At 36.5% G+C, this 20,906-nt stretch overlaps 1 protein-coding gene across 1 annotated transcript; it reads right to left on the bottom strand.

The window, feature by feature from the left end:
• Positions 1-1,225: 1,225 nt before the first annotated feature.
• Positions 1,226-9,862, bottom strand: LOC140172111 (uncharacterized). Its single transcript, XM_072195454.1, has 4 exons — positions 9,786-9,862; positions 7,596-7,733; positions 3,296-3,464; positions 1,226-1,694 (listed from the first exon to the last, which is right to left on the bottom strand). The coding sequence occupies exons 1-4, from the start codon at positions 9,787-9,789 to the stop codon at positions 1,601-1,603; spliced, it is 405 nt and encodes a 134-aa protein (XP_072051555.1). The 5' UTR covers positions 9,790-9,862; the 3' UTR covers positions 1,226-1,600.
• Positions 9,863-20,906: the final 11,044 nt, after the last annotated feature.

Here is a 20,906-nt window from a genome sequence, read left to right as displayed (position 1 = left end):
TACGTCTGTTTTACATGTCAATGTCGTTCCGCGGTTATTCTTTAAAACGAAAATAATTGCACCTAGGCCTAGATAAAAACATTCCTTCTTTATCGATGAATGAAGAAATGAAAAAATTATCGAAGAAATGAAAAAAAAACCCAAAACAAACAATCTTATTAGAGATGTGACGGCCATACTATGAATTCAAAACTTCAAAACATTACATGATGTTCCGAAAGTCACAACAGAAGAAGATCAAAAGAAGGTTGATGGTTGTGGTTATGCCAATAATGGCCCAGAACGGTTCCGAATGTCATCACAAAAGATGCCCCCATCCCATTCCAAAAGAAGGTGCTAAAAGTCATCACAAAAGAAGGTTGATGTTTCCAGTTTTTTCATCTGTTTTACATGTCAATATCGCTCCGGTTCGTTACCAAAAATACTGGCACATACCTTAAAATCTTCTGAAAGTCACAAACGGGTTTGTCTCAGCCATTTATTAATTTCTAGAATATGCCTCAAATACTACCTTAAGATCTACGCATGACGACATCATAAACTTTTTTTTATTGCCATTGCATGCAGTAGGCCTATTTAACTATTTTACTGCTAGCAACATTTGGCATTTATTGGACATTGAAAACGTATACAGCTGTATACCACCACACCAGGTTCAACCAAGTTAGCAGATAAAGGGCAACCAGGTATTGACTTTTCTCCTGGTAAATTGGTCAATAAGCAAACATTCTAGGTCTGAGCAATCCGACAGCCTCGTGAAAAGGACATGTTGACATAAATTAATTGACTGTGTGGTTATAGTATCATTAACAGATTCTATACGCTATAGCAGAACAACAAGCACATACAGGCAAGTATTTTGCCTGTATCAATAAAACTATAATGAGGCTATTAATGTAGCCCAACTGTACGTATAATCTGGTAATACCGCTAAATCTTAAAGAAATGAAAAATATCTGTTGCAATTTTCGGATTTGCATAAAAGTAATTCTAGTTCATCCAAGTTGTAAAACAATTATTTCTTTTAATACAAACACATTCCTTGCTAAGACAACTTTATAGCACTGTTTGAATATCAACATGAAGTAGTAATGACAAATTTAAATGTACACTATCGCATCTGTAGTTTCCAGATTACATAGACAGCACGATTATTTTATTTTTATTCTGCAACGCTGTGAGGAAATAAGTAGACCAAAACCCATCGCAATAAGGTCGAGAAACGCTTCGCGTTTCTCGCCCAAAAATAACAAAATCATGCAAATCAATTTGTTAAAAATATGTCTTTTAGTCTCCTAGTTAAATATTTATAAACAATTAATGTCCATCTGGTGAAAACATTGGGCAGCTTTAGTTCAATTCTAGTCTATGCTGGTATTCCAAAGGTATAATTGAAATAATTGGATAGAGCAAGGGTAAAACATCTGTATATTTCTAATGCTCAAATATTTAGATGAATTCTTCTAATAGTTATCAAGGCTTTCTATAGTGTTTGAAGGCTTCAAATACAAAAGGTTTTTTTTTAAATTTTGCAGAACATAACAATTTGCGTAACTCAAACGCGGCAAAAAAATCGTAACGCGGGCAGGAGACGATAAACTCAACATGGAGTATAAATGGCCCTATTGGAATTGAAGATATCGATGTAAAGCTGAATGTTTCCAGGAGCAACTTTCTTCCAGATGACTACATATCTGTAGAGCAAAAATAAAACATAGATATATATTTATCTTGTGAGTCAGAAAATCGAATAATTTATAATGGCATATAAATCTAGACTATACTTGAAGACCGGTATTGCGAGAAAGTATTGATAATTCAAAAAATAGTTTAAAGATGTGTCGGCCTAAACCGCCTCGCAAACAAACAAACATAGATGCGCAGTGGCGTAGCGAGGGGGGGGGGGGGCAAGGGGACAAGGGGGCAGTTGCCCTGGGCGCCACCCTTAAGGAGCGTCAAATTAACCAATTCACCATTGATTCTGCGCCCCTCCAAGCGATGAAAGTCTAAATTTTCGCGCGCTATGCGCGCATTTGTTTCAAGAATGGAGGGTGGCGGCTATAATGTATACTTAGCGCTGGGCGCCACAACCCCATATGGAAAGGTTTCTATACAAAAACGATTCTCTTATAAACCAACATGTGCACAGTTTGCACCTCGATACACCTGAGCACACATTGTCGTCCCAAGAGCTTCCAAGCAGAGAACAACAAACAGTGAATGTCTCCACCACAGTCTTTGATTACACTGTACGGTTGAGTGCATAGTAATGTAGGAGCTGTGAAGCTTCTAGCTAAAATGGGCCTCTTTGATTGGTTTTTGTCGAAACGAAAGCTCATATCAAACGAAAGCTAACACTTCCCCCTAAAAACACTTTTAGTCACTAGATCAACAGATAACACAATTCAATGTTATAGCAAGGCGAATGTGGAAAATCTGTTGAAAACTAATGTAGGTTTTACAATATTTTTCAAATTATATGTCATTAATTGAAAAAGCACACTTATAATGTCCATATACTAGAGTCACTAAACTGAGCAATGGTCAATTCTCTTTAAATTGCAAATCTTGTGCAAAAAGTTACAATTTTCGCCTGTTTTGTCATACGGTTGTAAATTCAATGAACTATGACTTTTAAAAAAGAGCGCTTACAAATGCGCCTTAGTTCTTATAGACTAGGTCTACGTTATTAATTCTAAAACTGAATTGATTGGATGAATGAATGAATGAATGAATGAATGATTGAATGAATGAATGAATGAATGAATGATTGAATGAATGAATGAATGAATGAATGAATGAATGAACAAAAATTATTGAATGAATAATTAATTAATTAATTAATTAATTAATTAATTAATTAATTAATTAATATTAATTAATTATTAATATTAATTAATATAAAACGAAGTGGTATTTATTTTAAAAGGGTATTTCGCTTTTCCCAAAAACAGTTTAGATTTTTGTGTTTATGTACACAAAATTTCTTGCAGATTGATTCGTTGAATTACGTTCTGGTGTATCAGAGTAACATTACAACACAATGGAGCAATGTAATACACATAATAATGTATAACTCGCAAACGCAAAATTGGAATCAACTGAAATTTTTGGAATAAGCTTTTTACGTGGATATCTACTGAAAAATGTCATAAAAAGGTGATGCTAGGATCACGAAATACTCCTTTAATGTCTGGTTCAAACCTATACCCCTCCATAACATAAATGTAAACCAGGGCCTCCTTTCATGCCAGTGTAGATTTATCATTATTATATTTTTGTTAGATGTACGTACTTGCCAACATCCATGACAGCACCCGTATCGTTGAAAAAGGTATAGTTTCCTCTCTCCCAGAATGTACCACCTACGGGCACGCTATCCGCTGTCGGGTCCAGGAGAGCCGTCACATTTTTCGCATTACTTATTCCTTTCGCGATTAAACCCTCTGCAAATTTTTCAAAAGCTTTGAAAAGAAAACATTATTCTTGATTAAGTTCATCAGGACTGTAATATTACATTAATTCTGCATTTCTTCTAATCAAGTCCAATTGAAACACTTACTGTAGTTTCAAGAGCTAAGGTCTGCTCTTTTCATCAGCCAGATGATGCACTAATCAATACATCATAAAGGTGGCTTAATTTGAATGTCCCATCAACTCTGTTCATAGATTGGGTTCTCTGCCTCCGGATCCAAATGGATTCCTTGACCCATCTTGTATACTTGTCATTTTCAGTTGTTAGAATTGCGCTATCCTCCCAGCCTATAATCACTCAGAACGATGGTCAAAAATTCTTTTGTTATGCATAGTCGCGCTAAAAGTTATGATTGGCCAAGTGGTCCAAAAAACGTGTAAGACAAACGTGTAAGGTTACACGCGTAAGATGGCATCTTATACGTGTAAGATGGCATCTTATACGTGTAAGATGGCATCTTATACGTGTAAGAATGAAGCGGGATTCTTGAACTGACGAATCACAGAGTAAGAAATCATAAACAACCAATCATCTCACGCGTAGCAAACTTCGACCAATAACATGTAAAAGACGTTTTACCAACAACTTCTTACACGTGTAAGATTTAGATTTTTGTGATGGGCGATACGCTATATATTGGCGGCGTACCGAGGATAAGGAGAGCTCGTCACCAACATCATAAGCGAGGCAATTTCTAAATTTGTCAGTGCAGTGTAGTTTTTAGTTTTTAAAGCTTACATTTTAGTATTATGTCCGCATGAAATTGCATTCAGCATGGTAGGCAACCTAATTGTGTTTGGCTACTTTTCTCCGTTTTAATGTCTGGAGTCAATTAATACTCAATAATATCAATTAATTTCAAGAGCATGAGAGGTGAAAGTACATTGTAAATTCAAATCAAGTTTGCAAAACTATCGCAAAAACTATAATGCATCGATATCGAGGCTGAGATTATTTATCGCTCGTCGTATGTACCAGTCAAATTGGAATACCGTCCATCCCTAATACTAGGCAATTCTTACGCGTATAAGAAAAGCTATGGCCCGATTTCATTGGTGGAAGATGAATACGCGTAAGATGATTGGTTGGTTATGATTTCTGACTCTGTGATTCGACAATTTAAGAATCCCGCTTCATTCTTACACGTATAAGATGGCATCTTACACGCGTAAGATACCATCTTACACGTGTAAGGTTACACGTATAATCTTACACGTTTTTTGGTCCACTTGGCCACTCATAGAAAGTCGATCGATACATGTTAAAATCAGCACAATTCAGAGATACACCTTTTTGCTATGAAATTGATTTTCTCGGTCAAATATAAAGCAATTTTTCTTCTTCAGTAATGTTAGTTAAAACATAGTGCTTGGATATACATTTTTGTTTAAAATCCTGGTGTTAAAATTAGGCATGAAATTGTGTCGTTTAGTGTAAGATTTTTGATTTTCATAGGCCTTATCTCCGTCCGCGAGCTTTTTTCGGAATTCATATTTTAGCCTTTCAAACTAATATAATTCGCTAAAGAAAGACATTTCCCACCTCTGTAAAGCACATCGTGTGGGTCTATCTATTATAGTTTTGTCAGAATTTCACCTCTTTTTACGTCATGCTCCTAAAATGTCAAACTCAGTACTTTATCTCGAAAGCAAGCAGCAGAAATAGTCGATAATTCACAGTGTTGTGCGTTAGAAAGTTGGGAAAAATCATCATTAGCGAACTATATTACTTTGAAAAGCTAAAAGGTTGATCCAAAAAAGGCAGAGTTGAAGCCTATCAAAATCGAAAATCTTACACTAAATGACTAAATTTTACGCCTAAGTTTAACACTAGGAATTTTTCCTGACATTTACTGAAAAAATGATAATTATTGCTTTTCATTTGGCCGAGAAAATTTATTTTACATTGAAAAGGTGTAACTCAAAATTTTGCTCATTTCAACACCAAATTCGATCGTTTGTATTGAATGACTGAGTGAGCCTTGTACAACAATAGATATCGGTTGACCGTCGTTCAGAGTGTAACATGGTTATTTTGAGCTACGTGCTCAGCTAATGCGGAAGTGAGAAATTCTGATTCATATGCTTTCCTGTTTGCCCTGGTAAATCTGTTTTTCGATGTTTTCCCACTGATTTCACATGTTCCTGTTTTCTGGTACCAAACGCTCTGCCGGTTTCTCCAACATATGTAGCTTCACAACCTTGGCATGGAATTTCATATGCACAGTCCGTGATTTTATCCTTTTCTCTTTTGTCCTTGGGATGTACCAGAATGTTACGCAGAGTGGTCATGGGCTTCATTGCTGTGGCAATATTATGTTTTTTGAACATCCGCTGTGCTTTTTTTGACAGACCTTGAACATAAGGGATAACAACAAGTCCTTTATTCCTGTTGACATCATCTTTCTTTTTCGTTGGTTTAACTTGCTTCTGCTTTTGTTTTATGGCACTTTCCACTTTGTCAAAGGCCCAATGAGGATAACCAAATTTCTGGAGGGCAGTTTGGACGGTCTGTTTTTCAGCCTCTTTGTCACCCTCATCTGTTACTACCTTGTTCATTCTGTCTAGTAAAGTTCTTATCACACCTAGCTTGTGTTGTAGCGGATGATGGGATTGGAAGTTAAGATACTGGTTGCTGTGTGTCTTTTTCAGGTTAACAAGAACTCCTTGAATAAGTTCATCAGGATTGTTAGATATCAATTATTGGTAAATTATGCTTTACAAATCCACTTGATTACTCACGTTTTTAGACGTTTCATCTTCCTACGGAAGACTTCATCAGTAATGTGATGAACCAGCAACACTCCTACTCTCATCTCCAGAGGGTGTAGTTCTTTGCAATAGCTGGTCATATACATGACATACTCACTCAATCATGTATATGACCAGCTATTGCAGTTATCTTTCAAAGCTATCTTTCAATGCTTTGTCTTCTTCTAGCTTACACTTGATGATGTTAAGCGCCTCGTCTATTAGTGTATTTGTGAATAATGACACTACATCATGTGAGTTGAACATATCACTATCATCAATAATTACGTAGCATCAAAAAACAGATTTACCAGGGCAAACAGGAAAGCATCTAAATCAGAATTTCTCACTTCCGCATTAGCTGAACACGTAGCTGAAAATAACCATGTTATAGGCTGTGAGAATAGCGCAATTCTAACAACTGAAAAAGACAAGTATACAAGATGGGTCAAGGAATCCATTTGGATCCGGAGGCGAGCACCCAATCTATGAACAGAGTTGATGGCACATTCAAATTAAGCCACCTTTATGATGTATTGATTTCTGGTGATGAGAGTGTTACTTCAATCAATACCAACAAGAAGTCAACTGGCAACCCAAGCAGTTCAGTGCATCATCTGGCTGATGAAAAGAGCTCTTGAAATGTCCTATACAGTAAGTGTTTCAATTGGACTTGTATAGAAGAAAAGCTGAATTAAAAGAAAACATTATTGTCTTAATCAATATTATTGTTTTTATTTAGCTTATACATTAAGTAACCAGCTGCCCCTTCCCGTGGAGCATCTTGCCTCCCCGCTTGCCTCCCGCACCGGTGGGGTACTGGCAACCATAATGTATTAAATTTGAGAGTAATACTTCGCCCCCGGCCTCCTCTCTAGAAAAAAAATCCTGGCTACGTCACTGATCCGTCGGTACATCTCAACCCGTCGCATCAGTTTATCTTACCACACGTTAGTAAAGTAATGTGAGGGTGAAATTAAAAATTTGCATAATTTATCAGCTAATTTGCATCAATGCTAATTAATTATGCAAATGCACATTAGAGGGCGGCTAGGCTATATAATACATTAGAACATAATTATTAGAAACACTTTGACCAAGTTTCAGGGCAAAAATATGCAATATGGATTTTTAGCAAAATATTGGCAAAATTATATATTAATGAGCTTTTCCACTCATTTTAGCTCATTAACTTTATTGATTATTTAATAAAAACAATACGATACAGACGAAATATTATTGATATATTTTGAAAACCTTATAACCGATTTGCTTCAAACAAAAAGCATATTGATAAGTGTTCTTTGCTCTATCTGATTAAAACAAGCATAGGGCACTTCCAAAATGCCTCAAATACCACCTTAACATACCTGCTCTTCCAATTAGAGGGGGAGACCCTGTTGGTAATACTTGTGTATCTTCAGTGTAAAGAGCTGCTATGCCTTTTGCGTTTTTATCCCTTAACATCTGAACCCATTTCTTATTTGTTTCGTTAATTAGACTAGCAGCTGTAAGATAAAAAATGATATAATTCTATAAGCTTTTAAAATATGGAGTAGAAACGGCTACCGCAACTGCCCATCGACGAGACTGCTCTCAAAATGTCCGATTTTAAACTATTTTTCTGGTGGATTTGTTCACCTTTGGACATGGTGTTGCACCTGATCTCCCTCTTGACCAAGCTAATTCTACTAACAGGCAAAAAATGTGGCATGAGTCATGCCCATGAACATGCCAAGATCTTGTCAAGAACATGTCAAGAACATACCCTATTTCGCTAACAACAGGCATGAATTTTCGTGAATTTGGGAATTTGTGACTGGTTTTTCATGCTCACACATGAATATTCATGCATTTGCAGGCTTTTTTGTGTAAGGCGTTTGGTCAGCGCCTTGACATGTTCAAAGCATGTTCATGAGTTACATATGGGCATGAATCGCGGTCAATGTCAAATTCTCACAACTTCCATGCCCATAAATTCCTTATTCGTGGGTAACTCCTGGGTATGAATCGTGGTCAATGTCAATAATTCTATATTTCCACGCCCATGAATTCCTGATTTAAGGGGATCAATTATATTTTTAAGGGGTTCAAAATTCACCCCAATGAATCCTTGATAGAGGATTTTATGGCATGTCCATGCCACATACAAAACAAAAGAATCTGGATGCCATGTTCATGGCATGATTTGCATAGCAACCAGTAGCAAATTTTGTGAATACCCGTGATTTTTTTGCCTGGACATATAGGTAGTATTAATAAAGCAGGAAAGTTGACAAATGCATTATAAATATAGTGTTGACCAAAGCAGTCCTGACCCTAGTTCCAGTAACTGTAACTCGTCGTACCTAGAGTTACAGTTCACTCTACTCTTATCTATTCCACAAATAAGAAACATCACAATATGTGGGCTCCATTTGGGCTCTAAGGATGTAGCTGAGGAACTCTCTCAAGGACAGTTTGGGCATGCACTGATGATTTTAATCCCATTGTACCAGGGTTTGGGCGTGCCTGGATGATTTTAATCCAACTGTACTAGTCTATACTCACAAAGTTGAGGTGATTGATCTACATTGATCTCATCTTTTGGGTGAATTCAAAATTTCCTGAGTTGGCAAAACCTGCAATCTTCATGGGAGTAATTTACTTAGTGCAAAAGTGGTCAAAATATTGCTCTGAAAAATGTCTTGATTTTCATGATTTGGATTTATCATATTGAGCAGCATTCTACTTGTGATGTTTCTACACTGTGTAGAGAGGGTCTACAGCATCTCTGAGGTAAAACTGACAAATACAAGGTATATTTCTTGATGCTTGAAGTTTGGATTTCTTAAACGTACAGTGCATCCCTATGTACCGCTGCAAGACTTCAGGTCCGTAGATGTCATTATGTTTATGATAAAGACTGAAGTCTTGCTGGCAGGACTATCCTGACCCCAGAATGAGCAGCCCTGACCAAAGCTCCTCTTCAAAAATGAACATATATAGCTAATACTTTTTATTTTACCGTTAAAATGTATTTATCATATTCGCGTTACATTATACTATTCTGTACTCTTATCGCAAGAATCACGCTTTCATATTAACTTGTGCTCCTCTGTGCTATTGTTGCTATTGTCAGATTTAGCGCCTTCATGCGCTGGAATGATGCCATCGAATTATGGTACTTTTTGTATTATATGAATACAAATATTTTTGAACGAAAACACTATCATTCTATTTGAATGATATAGCGTTATTATAAACTGCATTATTTTTCACAGTGTGATCATATTGTCCAATTTTGATAAAGTTTAACATTAAGACAAAAGGGCTGGGTAAAACGGAGAGCCAGATTCCAGATCTGTCATGGCATTGTACCATGATGTATATCCTATACTTTATCCAGAATATGGCATATCAGATACTTTGTATACTCCAGAATATTGTGTACGTCGTATCATATACCCATGATATGACATCAAGTATATTCAAAATTAAATGTAAAATGTACAAGAAAAGATATTAGGCCTATTGCCGTAAATGGTAAGAAATTCTGTAAGTAGGCCTACACAACTTACCCATAGTTTCTGGAATTTCAGTTGTCTCGAGGCGACGACCCCTATTGTATGTACTCTCAGTAACAGACTCGGAGCACAAGTTCTTTTTGTTTATTTCAACGAGGTACACAAAAATGGCCTACTCACGGATGACAAGACTGGATTTTGTTACAAGCCGTTAAAGATTATAGACAGTCTGCCGCCTGGACAACCAATTCTTTAGAAATGCTTAGTCGCGCTAAAAGTCGATCGATACATGTAAAAATCAGCACAATTCAGAGATACACCTTTTTGCTATGAAATTAATTTTCTCGGTCAAATATAAAGCAATATTTTTTTTCTTCAGTAATGTCAGTTAAAAACTTGGTGCTTGGATATACATTTTTTTAAATCCTGGTGTTAAAATTAAGCATCAAATTGTGTCTTTTAGTGTGATATTTTGATTTTTATAGGCCTTGAATTCGCCTGCGAGCTTTTTACGGAATTCATGTTTTAGCGTCTCAAACTAACATAGTTTGCTAAAGAAAGATATTTCCCACCTCTGTAAAGCACATCGTGTGGGTCTATATGTTATAGTTTTGTCAGAATTTCCGTTTTTGTTTTACCCTATTTCCATTGATGCTCCGAAAATGTCAAACTAAGTAAAAGTAGGCAATGGTGAGTACTTTTATCTCGAGAGCAACCAGCAGAAATAGTCGATATTTCCTTTGTTGTTATCCAGGTCAATTTTTCATTGAAAGCAAATTGCCCGACCAGCGATTAAATCCCCAATTGGGTGTTCTGGTTAAACATGATCAGTAGGAGCGCTATAGGTCTGGGAATTTCTTTGCTATATTGAAGTTCTGGCAACACTATAGCCATGCCGGTATTCCTATTAAACCCAGGGATATCGATCCACAATGCTAGTATTAGCCTTTAGATTTCACGTGTTGATTTAGAAATTTTTCAGCCGACAGTGAAAGATGGTGAAATCAAAACGGAAATTCTGACAAAACTATGATATATAGCTCACGGTGATGTGCTTTAGAAAGTTGGGGAAAATCCTTCATTAGCGAACTATATTACTTTGAAAAGCTAAAAGGTTGATCAAGAAAAAGCTCGCGGGCCGAGCTGAAGCCTATAAAAATCGAATATCTTACACTAAATGACTGAATTTCAGGCCTAAGTTTAACACCAGGATTTAAAAAAATCAGTATCAAGCATTATAGTTTTTCCAGCCATTTACTGAAAAAATGAAAATTATTGCTTTTCATTTGGCTGAGAAAAAATTTTACACTGAAAAGGTGTAACTCAAAATTTTGCTCATTTCAACACCAATTTCGATCGTTTGTATTGCCTCATTAAATGACTGAGTGAGCCTTGCAGAACAAAAGAATCGGTTGTGCAGGTAGCTGACTGTAGAGAGACTAAATAATGGTAATCACTGCTTATTTACAGCACTGTCAATACAGCTATAGTCACCGGCGCAGTCGCAGTAGCCAGCATTGTCAGTCCGGGGTAAACGTCAGAATCGTCCCTATTTGTGCTCTCCTCCACCTTCTTTCTCTATTTTCTCCCCTTCTTCTCGTCCCCATTTTCCCGCTTCTCCGTCCCCATTTTAGGTGTCCGGTGGGGGTGGGGTGGGGTGGGTTGGTGCGGTGGGTACAGTCTTCCCCCTTGTCCTATCCGCGCTGGCTACGCTACTGGACCTGCAACTTTCAGGTTCCCAGGTACCTAAATATTCACCAGGTCTATTATCATTATTTTGCAGCATAGTGCAGCATACATGATTCGATCTTTGCAGTACTTAAGGTTAAATGCAATTGATTTTCAAGGCTTGATTCCAGAGGGGCGTAAGTTAATAATGGAAACAGCCATGCAGAAAAGAATGAACTCACGCGTACAATAGTGTATCAATCTGAACTAGGGCCACGGACAAACCGCGGCTCATGTGTTGCAGGGATAGGGAAGGGGCGACCATGATAGGACCATATGGGCTGATGGGGGGGTGATTGTGGGCAGCCATTTTCGGCAATGTTCCTTTGGATTTTCTACATTTTCAATTTTTAAAATTATCCTGGATGATATCTGTCGTGAAATAAATCAATGTTTCTATAGGCTATAATAGGCCTAGTATGCCTATTTATACCCTGATTATGCAATATATAGGCCTACAACAATAACTACAACAACAGTAACATACAAAACCAACAACCAATATTTTGTTAATTTGTAAAAATATATTCATAGGCCGCGCCTATTAGACTAGTATAGCCTAAAAATTCCTGAATTATATAATGAAAAAAAACGGGCAAAAACAATCAATCGCTGCAGTCAGAAAGAAAGAAACGAACAAGAAAAAAGAAAGAAGTGAGAGAAAAATAAAATAAAATAGATGGAATGGACCACATAGGGACTCGAACACGTACCAAAGTTTTCCAGATCAAAACTATAGTATTATATAGTCGAACGTGAGTCCAGCGCGCTAACCGATTGAGCTACTGAGTGACCTGTGAAATCGATTGACATCTCAAACTGACTATTATGGAATAGTGCATACCAGGCTCTTATGATAAACAATCTCATCACCGCTGTAAATGTCGGAGGTATCGATGGCGAAAAACTTCGATTTTTGCAAAAGTAGCTTAAATTTGGAGTGAAATTCAAATGGTAAAGGAATCGACATACTTTTGAAAAATAATGTAGGCAGTTAGAAATCAAAATTAACGTTCCACAATCCAGATATCGATAATGTAACATAACAGTGTTTTGTGGTACAAGATTCTCAAAAATTATTCCCCAAAACGGGCTAATAAAATTTTATCGGTACTGTATTTGGTTCTTCCCCATGGCAACATTATTTCTTTGGTCGATTTGTAGTACAATACAAAAAAGGAGAAAACAATCACTCGGCGTGATTTTATACGGAGCGAATATTTGAAAAAAACTGCATGGAACGTGTTTTTGATCTTGTGAACATGGTGCGTAAAAATGATTTAAACGAAGGATTTTCAAACGGATTCTACAAATTTGTATAAACACACAAAAATAATGTTAAGATACATCCATGCACCAACATTTGACTCACTGCGATATTTGATTGCTGAGAAAACGCGGTTTTAGAGAACAACTTTATACGTCTTTTATACGTTTTTTACGTTTCTTCGTGTAACCTTAAATCTGGTCATGGAGGTAGTAGCACAGAGAACCTATTCTTGAGAGGGCACTCTATTCACGTGGTTTCTTTTCCAACGCTAAAAGATCACGAATTTTGGTGGTTTGCAAATGAAAAGTGTCCGCACTATCGATTGATTACGTAACTGTTATGAATAATTTATTAGGTTTTTCAATGCAATCGCCTCGACCCATTAATACATATTATCTGTATTATCAAAGTACTTGGAATAGCAATCCGATGAGTTCACTGAACTACGCCCTAATACTGATGGAGTTTTAATGGCGTTAATCCTCTCCATACACAGATGAACAAATACAATAGATGAAGGTCAACACGTATGACCTCTTATGTGACATGTTATATGTGATGTACAAAAACCTGAATATCATAAAGATCAGTATTCGTCTGTGCATATGAACTGCACGTTTACGTTGCTAAATATTACTCATTATATATTATGACAAATATTGGTATTATGACAATACGATATATACATTGTATATAAAACGACTAATAGATCCTGTTATCATGGCGTCAGGTCAATGTTCATCATATCCCGTATGTTTCTTGAAATTCACTCATATTTGAGACAAATTGCTGTGCCCATTTTATAGGTGCACAAGTAGATCCGTGTTGTTTTAAATTTTCATTTCTTTTTAATGAAAGAATTAAGGTTTTCCACTGCACGGGGGCCACAAGGGTGATACTAATTATTATTTTTTTAATGCTATATTTTCAAAACAAATACGTGTTCCCGGTTGGCTCTATAGCGATTTCACAGAAAAGGTATTTCTAGTACAATGCAGCGTCGGACTCTAGCTGAGAGCGTAGCCTAAGTCATTATAGTAGGGATGACCAATGAACCATCAACTTGATTAGAACACTCCCATAGACATGCAGGGAGCTCAACTGTGCACTGCTTGCACATACATTTCTAAATTGATCTCATTCTTTTATTTTTCAATATTTTTTTGTAAAATTTGGGGACATTACTGCCAATTATATTTTGTAACTATCTTGCAAATTACAGCAACATAACTTATTTTGTTTTTCTGTAAGTGCGAGTCAAAATTGGTCCATCGCCACAGTGCGCTTAATTGCCAGTGGCTGAGTTTAGCACTGCTCAAGAATGGCACAAAATATTCAAATCAGTAAGATCAGGTGAAAAACGTGGCCTACTGAGCTGTAATTTGGCAGAGTTGCCAGTAATACCTCTATCATACCCTCGGTAAAAAGGTTAAAAAATTGAACAAGTAGATCTCGAGTTACAAATTAAATCACCAGCTTCCCTTTGGAATTTTTATATTCCTTTCAAATCATGTTAAGAAGACACCTTTCTGAACATAAATGTGAAGTTTCGTGCTCATTCGATGTATTGTTCACCTGATCTTAACCCTAAACGTTTTCTTATATTTAGGCCTATAACATCTACAACTTGCTGCTGGCTATACCTTGTTTAGGACTTTCAAAAGAAGTACCTGAATGTGCAACCATAACTGTTTCAAAATAGCCCGCGATAGTCATGCAGGTAACTCCGAGGTCAAGCATTGAATTGGTTTGAACAAAGATACTCATAATGTATTGAGTGCTACTTTGGTTTGAATGAGGAATACTACAGGAATACACATGAGCATGATGAGGATAATCTCTATTGTTGTGAATGAGTCAATGACCTTCAAAACTTTAGATTTTGTTTACATACACCAGAGAAGATGAGAAAAGAGGAGGTCGCTCGAACATTATAATCCGATTGCCCACAGTTAACCTCCATTCACTTTTCTTTGTTTGGAGTACTTCAAACACCACTTGAATATTCCTTTGTGGTGATCTGTTCATCCGCCACACGCTCGACTGATTCAGTAGTTCTCTTAGTGGAGAAAATATACCACACACGGAAGTACATCGTTAAATTCCCAATTTGGCAGTCAAATCATGCTTTTTTTTCTTTAAAAAAATTAATACTAACTAGGGTGACCATGATTTTTAAACGAGTGAAAAAGCATTATATATATCGCAACTCCCATTAAAAAATTCAAAAGTTTTGTTAAGTTATGGAAAGTCAAGCATAATTAATTTTCCAGTAAAATTAATATAAGGTCAAAGAAAAGAAATTTAAATGATAATCATTTGAATATTTGCGGCTGTTTACGGAAACTTAAAACTAGTGTAATCAGTAATTCAAACTCGTGTCAGTTTCTCCATATACTCCCGTTTTGTGTCCAAACGTGTCCAAAAATGCTATTTGGATCAAAAGTGATGGTCTTTTTCACATGGAACTCGGGTCAAACTTAGCAGCCGGTCATGCCAAACAATACAGAAATTATATTTCGCGGTCAACTGACGTAACAAATTGACATCCGGGCATGCGCCGTTTAGAGCTAGACAGTCGTGACTCGCAAAGCCACTTATCGTATTAGTTGATCAATCGGATTAGATCATTGTTTCCATCAATAGGCGGATGCACACATTATTTATTTGATGTGGGCAGCGAGCGACCTCCTCTTTTATCATCTTCTCTGCATACACCTACTAATTGGTCATATTAAACCCAATAACATTGAAATTCTTGGTTGTGAAAAAAAAGTTCACCTACTTAGTGCAATTTTGATTTTGTGCCATATCGGCTATCTTGGATGATTTTTGGCAAATGTCCTATAAATGCATGATTTCAATGCCTAAGTATGAAAAAATAAGTTATGCCAGTGACTAGTTAAGTGCCATTTCATAAGAAACCCTTTGATACTTTCACAATATGCTTGTTTCATGTTTGCAAATATGTTAAAATAAAGAAATATATAAAGGTAAATATATGCTTATGCCAATTTGCTCCCAACTGCTATTTTTGGACCTTGTCATTTTATTTCGTTCCAATGACCGGTCAGAATGGGAAACTTTGATAATTCATAATTCGAAAAGTTTTTGACCGATTTTGACCATTTAACCACCAAAATACTTATGTTGATTAGTTCTACTCAGAAAACAATCGTTTGTAGCAATAGGGTCAACATGAAATTTTGATGGTTATCCCTAATTATAGACTCCAATAATGGCTCTCCATACCACAATGAACAAACACAAAGGAGGGTAGTCTCCTCCGTGGCCAGCTTGATTTCGATGGAGCGAAACCATATTGGCTGCGGAGGAGACGGGTAATTTTGCCATGCAAATGAGCTGAGTGTCGTTTTCCCTGGTAGTAGAGAAGGAGAAAGCTCGCACACATTCTATTGTACAATCATAATTGCCGCCCTTTGAGGTTTCCAGATCAACGTTTTGATTATGTAACACGATTATCACTTATAATCTCTTGTGTTGTATACATGCATGGTCGCACACTTGTGTGCGCTATAAATATGATGAAACAGCATAAGTCATTCTAACTTGATGAAAATGATGCACATTATGCTTTACATCTCTTTTATTGGCTAGTTTAAAAGAGGGCTAAGGACGCGGTTTATTTTGAAACCTCGGGGGAGGAACAATTGTTAAAGTTTTGGGTAAACAAATAAAATCGGACCAACCCGGGCAGTACCGGGCAACACTGAGATACATCTCGTTTGATGGGAGTATAATTCAACTCATCAATGCGCAATTTATTTTAATAAGATCTTCGTATTTTTAAAACAGTGGTTAAAACAATTTTACCCGTCCTTAAAATGTGTGCGAACTGCACTATTCCATAATAAACTGGTTTTTGTCAAGGGGGGGGGGGCGAATTTGTAAAAAGTGGACTTTGTTCCCAAATTTTGGACCTGAATGTCAAATCAACAAAGTTTGCTCATTTTACAATTTGGGTGTAACACTATGAGTCCAGGGGCCCCGCATTGCTCCCTGTCCATGGGCAGCCGAGGCTCCTGAGGCCCCTGAGTTGGAGGCAGGGGCTATTTTAGGGGAAAATAATACTGCACGTTGGCAGGAATGTTCTGGTTACATGTACCTTTGCCTCAATGCCCAAGCAGGCTACATGTTGGCACTTGAGCAGGGTGTTGGGGGCTCAAGAATTTGTTCCCCCGGTTTATGAGATTTCTTTATTAATTACTCATTTTGGTGATTTTTTTTATCTAACCCAGTGGCGTAAATATTTATCTTTGAAGGGGGGCTGGCGGTCGCCTTGGGAATATTCTACAATCTATCCACCAAGTGGAGGGGGAGACTGGTGGTACCACAGCGTCATCATCCCTATATCTATGTGTCAGAAATTGCCGTGATAGTACGGCGAATCCTCTCGTTTTTCAAAAGCTACGCATGGCGATTTTGTTCGAGATAGGCCGAGCGACCCAGGCAAAGCATACCATTTACACGATATGAGATACCACAGAGCCTGCCGCAGAGTTTCTATTCTACGATTTGCGCATGATCAGTACCACATATGGTGTTGCCATTACAAGAAAATCGATTTGTTGTCAGGAAAAACCCAGGTTTTGTTTCCAATACACTAACTCGAAATGTAATACACTAATTAGCGGGGATTGCTGTTTGCTGTGGATATATTTTACTGCATTTTATCCGTAACGATTTTGAAATCATTCGTCAAAATTGTGATATATTCAACTCAATCAACTGTTTGAGAAATGAATTATATAAAGGAACACGTGTAAGATCCAGGTGCTGTATCTATAATACAATGTACATTATCGACACACTATATCACTTTCTTTATATGCTTCAATAATAGAATATTGATTTCAATCGAATTGAATACATCTCTCCATTTTGAGTTTGTACTCCACCACTGAGCGATCTAGCGATCGATTTCTAGCCAATCAGATAGGACTCCTTTTCTTGCGTTCGGTGAAATACCAATCGCCCGTCGCTCAGCAACGGAGTATTAAGTTTATATTTATAATACTGGGTGTCGACACTTGTGTACCGTATTTATCAATGCTCCCAAGCCCTTCCCTGGCAAATGTCCCTTTCTCTTTTTACGCCTATTCAGCCAGTTTCCTCTTGTAGCTTCTTGTGATCCCTAATGCGTTTGTTTGTTTTGGTTTACCATGCGTAAATCTATTTCCGACTTAAACATGTAGGCTATATATCTACAGTGTGGGCTATAGACGAATCCAACGAGCCAAGTCATGGTCAGATTTTGGTCGGCCATGTTTGGGTCCCCGCATGCACCAAACTGGTGTTGTGAGTGCTCAATTGGGTGGATTAAACCCGCTTAAAATTCGATGTTAGATTCTTTTGTGTTGTAAACTGTCATCATTCTTTTGTCTACGTGTAACACGGGTGATAGAATGCAGTTTAAAATACCCTCCAAGGCCGCATCATTTCACATTTTAGGTGAGATAGAGCCGACGGGGACCCAGCTAATGGCTGCCATTGAGGTGTAGGAATGCGTGAAATTGGATTCGCCTATAACATGTATAATGTGATTAAGCATCATTTGTTGATCTCCTGTTCCAGTGTTGTCTGTTGGGCAATATGTTGTGCATATGTTGTATGTCTTATATATTTTATCCACTCCTGCATTTAGGGTCCGCAATATTGATCAATAACATTGACCGTGTATGGGCCGCATTAGCTGCGCGGAAGGTCGCGTGTTCGATTCCTATGTCAGTGCATTCTCCGATTTTTTTATTTTATTTGAAGTTTATACTAACATTGGTTAACTCGTTTGTCTTAAGGGGGTACTACACCCCTTCCCAATTTTGTGCCTAATTTTGCATTTTTCTCAAAAATTATAGAGCATTGGTGACAAGTAAGATATGTATATTATAGGGGCAAGGACTACAACTACTGCACTTGAAATTTTATTTCAGCACAGACAACAGTTGTGGAGTTACAGCCAAAAATGAGGGAAACCCAATATTTGATCAATAAATCAAAAACTACTTGCCTTGAGTTGCCGAATTTTCAATGCAGTAGTTGCAGTCCTTGCCCCTATAATATGCATATCTTACTTGTCACCAATGCGCTATAATTTTTGGGAAAAATGCAAAAATAGGCACACAATTGGCCAGGGGTGTAGTACGCCCTTAAGTTTTAATTGTACCTTACTAATGATATTTTTTATTGTTAAATCAATGTTATTATCATTTATATTATCATATACCAAAAAAGGGTCCAAGAATTTAGCCTTGGTTAAACTAATTTTGAAACTTTAATTGTAAACATTTAATATCATTATTTATATTATCTGCAATTCTCATTTACAATTTCCTCAAAATGTTGGCGTCTCGGGACGTGTTGTTGTTTTAAAGAATAATACACGATTAAGAATATTGCAAATAATAAGCATGTCAACCAAACGGTTCGCTAGTCCTCCATTCTCATTATTTTGTGATGTGACGTTTTTTTCTACCAAAACTAAATATCTCCAAAAATAGACATTTGAACCTAGCTACAGCTAGATGAAAGTACACACCTGGTTCACTAATAATAAAATTAATGCTATTATATATGTTTTATAAAATGTTAATCAACACATTTATTACTGGGAGTTATTTAAATAGGTAGGTTTTCATTAAAAATGTAAATCCATTTGATTGATTCATTATTTTCACTTAGCTACAGCTTAATGAAAGTACACACCTGGCTCACTAATGTCAAGTTAACGATATTATGTTTAAAAATGTTTTAAAACGGTATTATGTTTTATGTTAATCAGAAAAGAAATATGTTGGATGGTGTTATTTAGAAGGGTATGTTTTCATTTCAAATATAAATTCATTTACCCGGTAATTGAATTGTAATATTTTTACCTAGCTGTAGCTTGATGAAAGGACACGACATGATGTAAAAACGCATACAAACTCTGCAAAGGTGCCTACAATTTCTTAAAATATCGCACAGCTGCTAAAAATGTGACAAGATTTCTATAAATTTCATAACTTTATTGACACGCAAAGGTGCATATAAGATATCTGTCAGTGCAAGTTGTATAGAATTTGTTAAAGTTGCATACAAGTATTGGGGGCTATAATTTTCTTCGGAAGGGGTCCCAAATATACTGGGTGTCATAATTTTTTGGAAAGAAAAATAGGGGGTCATAATTTTTGATGATCAAAATGTAGGGAGTCACAAGACGACCACAGATACTGTGTTTATTTTATTCAAAAAACTAATATCAATACAATTTTAGCCTGTTTAGGGGGTAAGGTGTATCGGCGGGGGGGGGGGGTCATTTTTGTTGCCAAAATAGGTGACTCGCAATTTTATTGACGCCGACTTTTTTGAAAATTTGGGACTTCCCTTCCGAAGAAAATGATAGCCCCTTATTACAAAAAAAATAAAAGCACTGCCTATGAACTAAATATAGTGCTTAACTTAAAACTTAATCACTAAGATGTTCAGTTCATATGATGTTCAATTGTCTACAAGCATTACAGATAAAGCTTTTTAAAGTATTGAATACCAAAATGGTATTAAAATACCAAAATTAAAGTATTGAATTAAAATTAAAATTAAAGTATTGAATACCAAAATGGTATTAAAATACCAAAATTGGTATTAAAATACCAAAAAGATTTGATGAGTTTATCATTAATTTAGTATTCAGGATAACTCAATAGAAATACGGTAGGCCATGTGGATTGGGGACTTAACTTAAAATATCAGTAGTAAACCTAAAACGTTCGTGAAGATTCCAAAACCATTAGTGTTCTTTCCTCATTTTGCAGAGGATTTTTCGACTCGATCAGTCGTACTTTGTAAAGGAACTTTTTTAATATCCTGGTCATTTGTCGGGTTGAAACTTGAATTGTATATAAATATTATCAGCACAGATTTTGAATTCTCATTGCACGGATTTTTATCCTCACTGCACGAACGTGGCATGGGTGACTGTGTTATCGTATACATAAAAGTTAAAGAAAACAAAAACCCCGACAAAAACACCATTAAATCAATCAAAACATTGATCTCGAGAGGCTTTTGTAAATTACATGTACATGATGTTGAAAAGTGCAACTTTTTCTAAAACTTTTGGAAAATGTGATTATTTTTGGACAAAGCAAAAAGATTTTGAGAAGAAAGAACTTTGGGAA

This window comes from Amphiura filiformis, chromosome 15 (genome assembly GCF_039555335.1).
Source record: "Amphiura filiformis chromosome 15, Afil_fr2py, whole genome shotgun sequence".
NCBI lineage: Eukaryota > Metazoa > Echinodermata > Ophiuroidea > Amphilepidida > Amphiuridae > Amphiura > Amphiura filiformis.
This window is presented reverse-complemented; position numbering and strand designations above follow the sequence as displayed.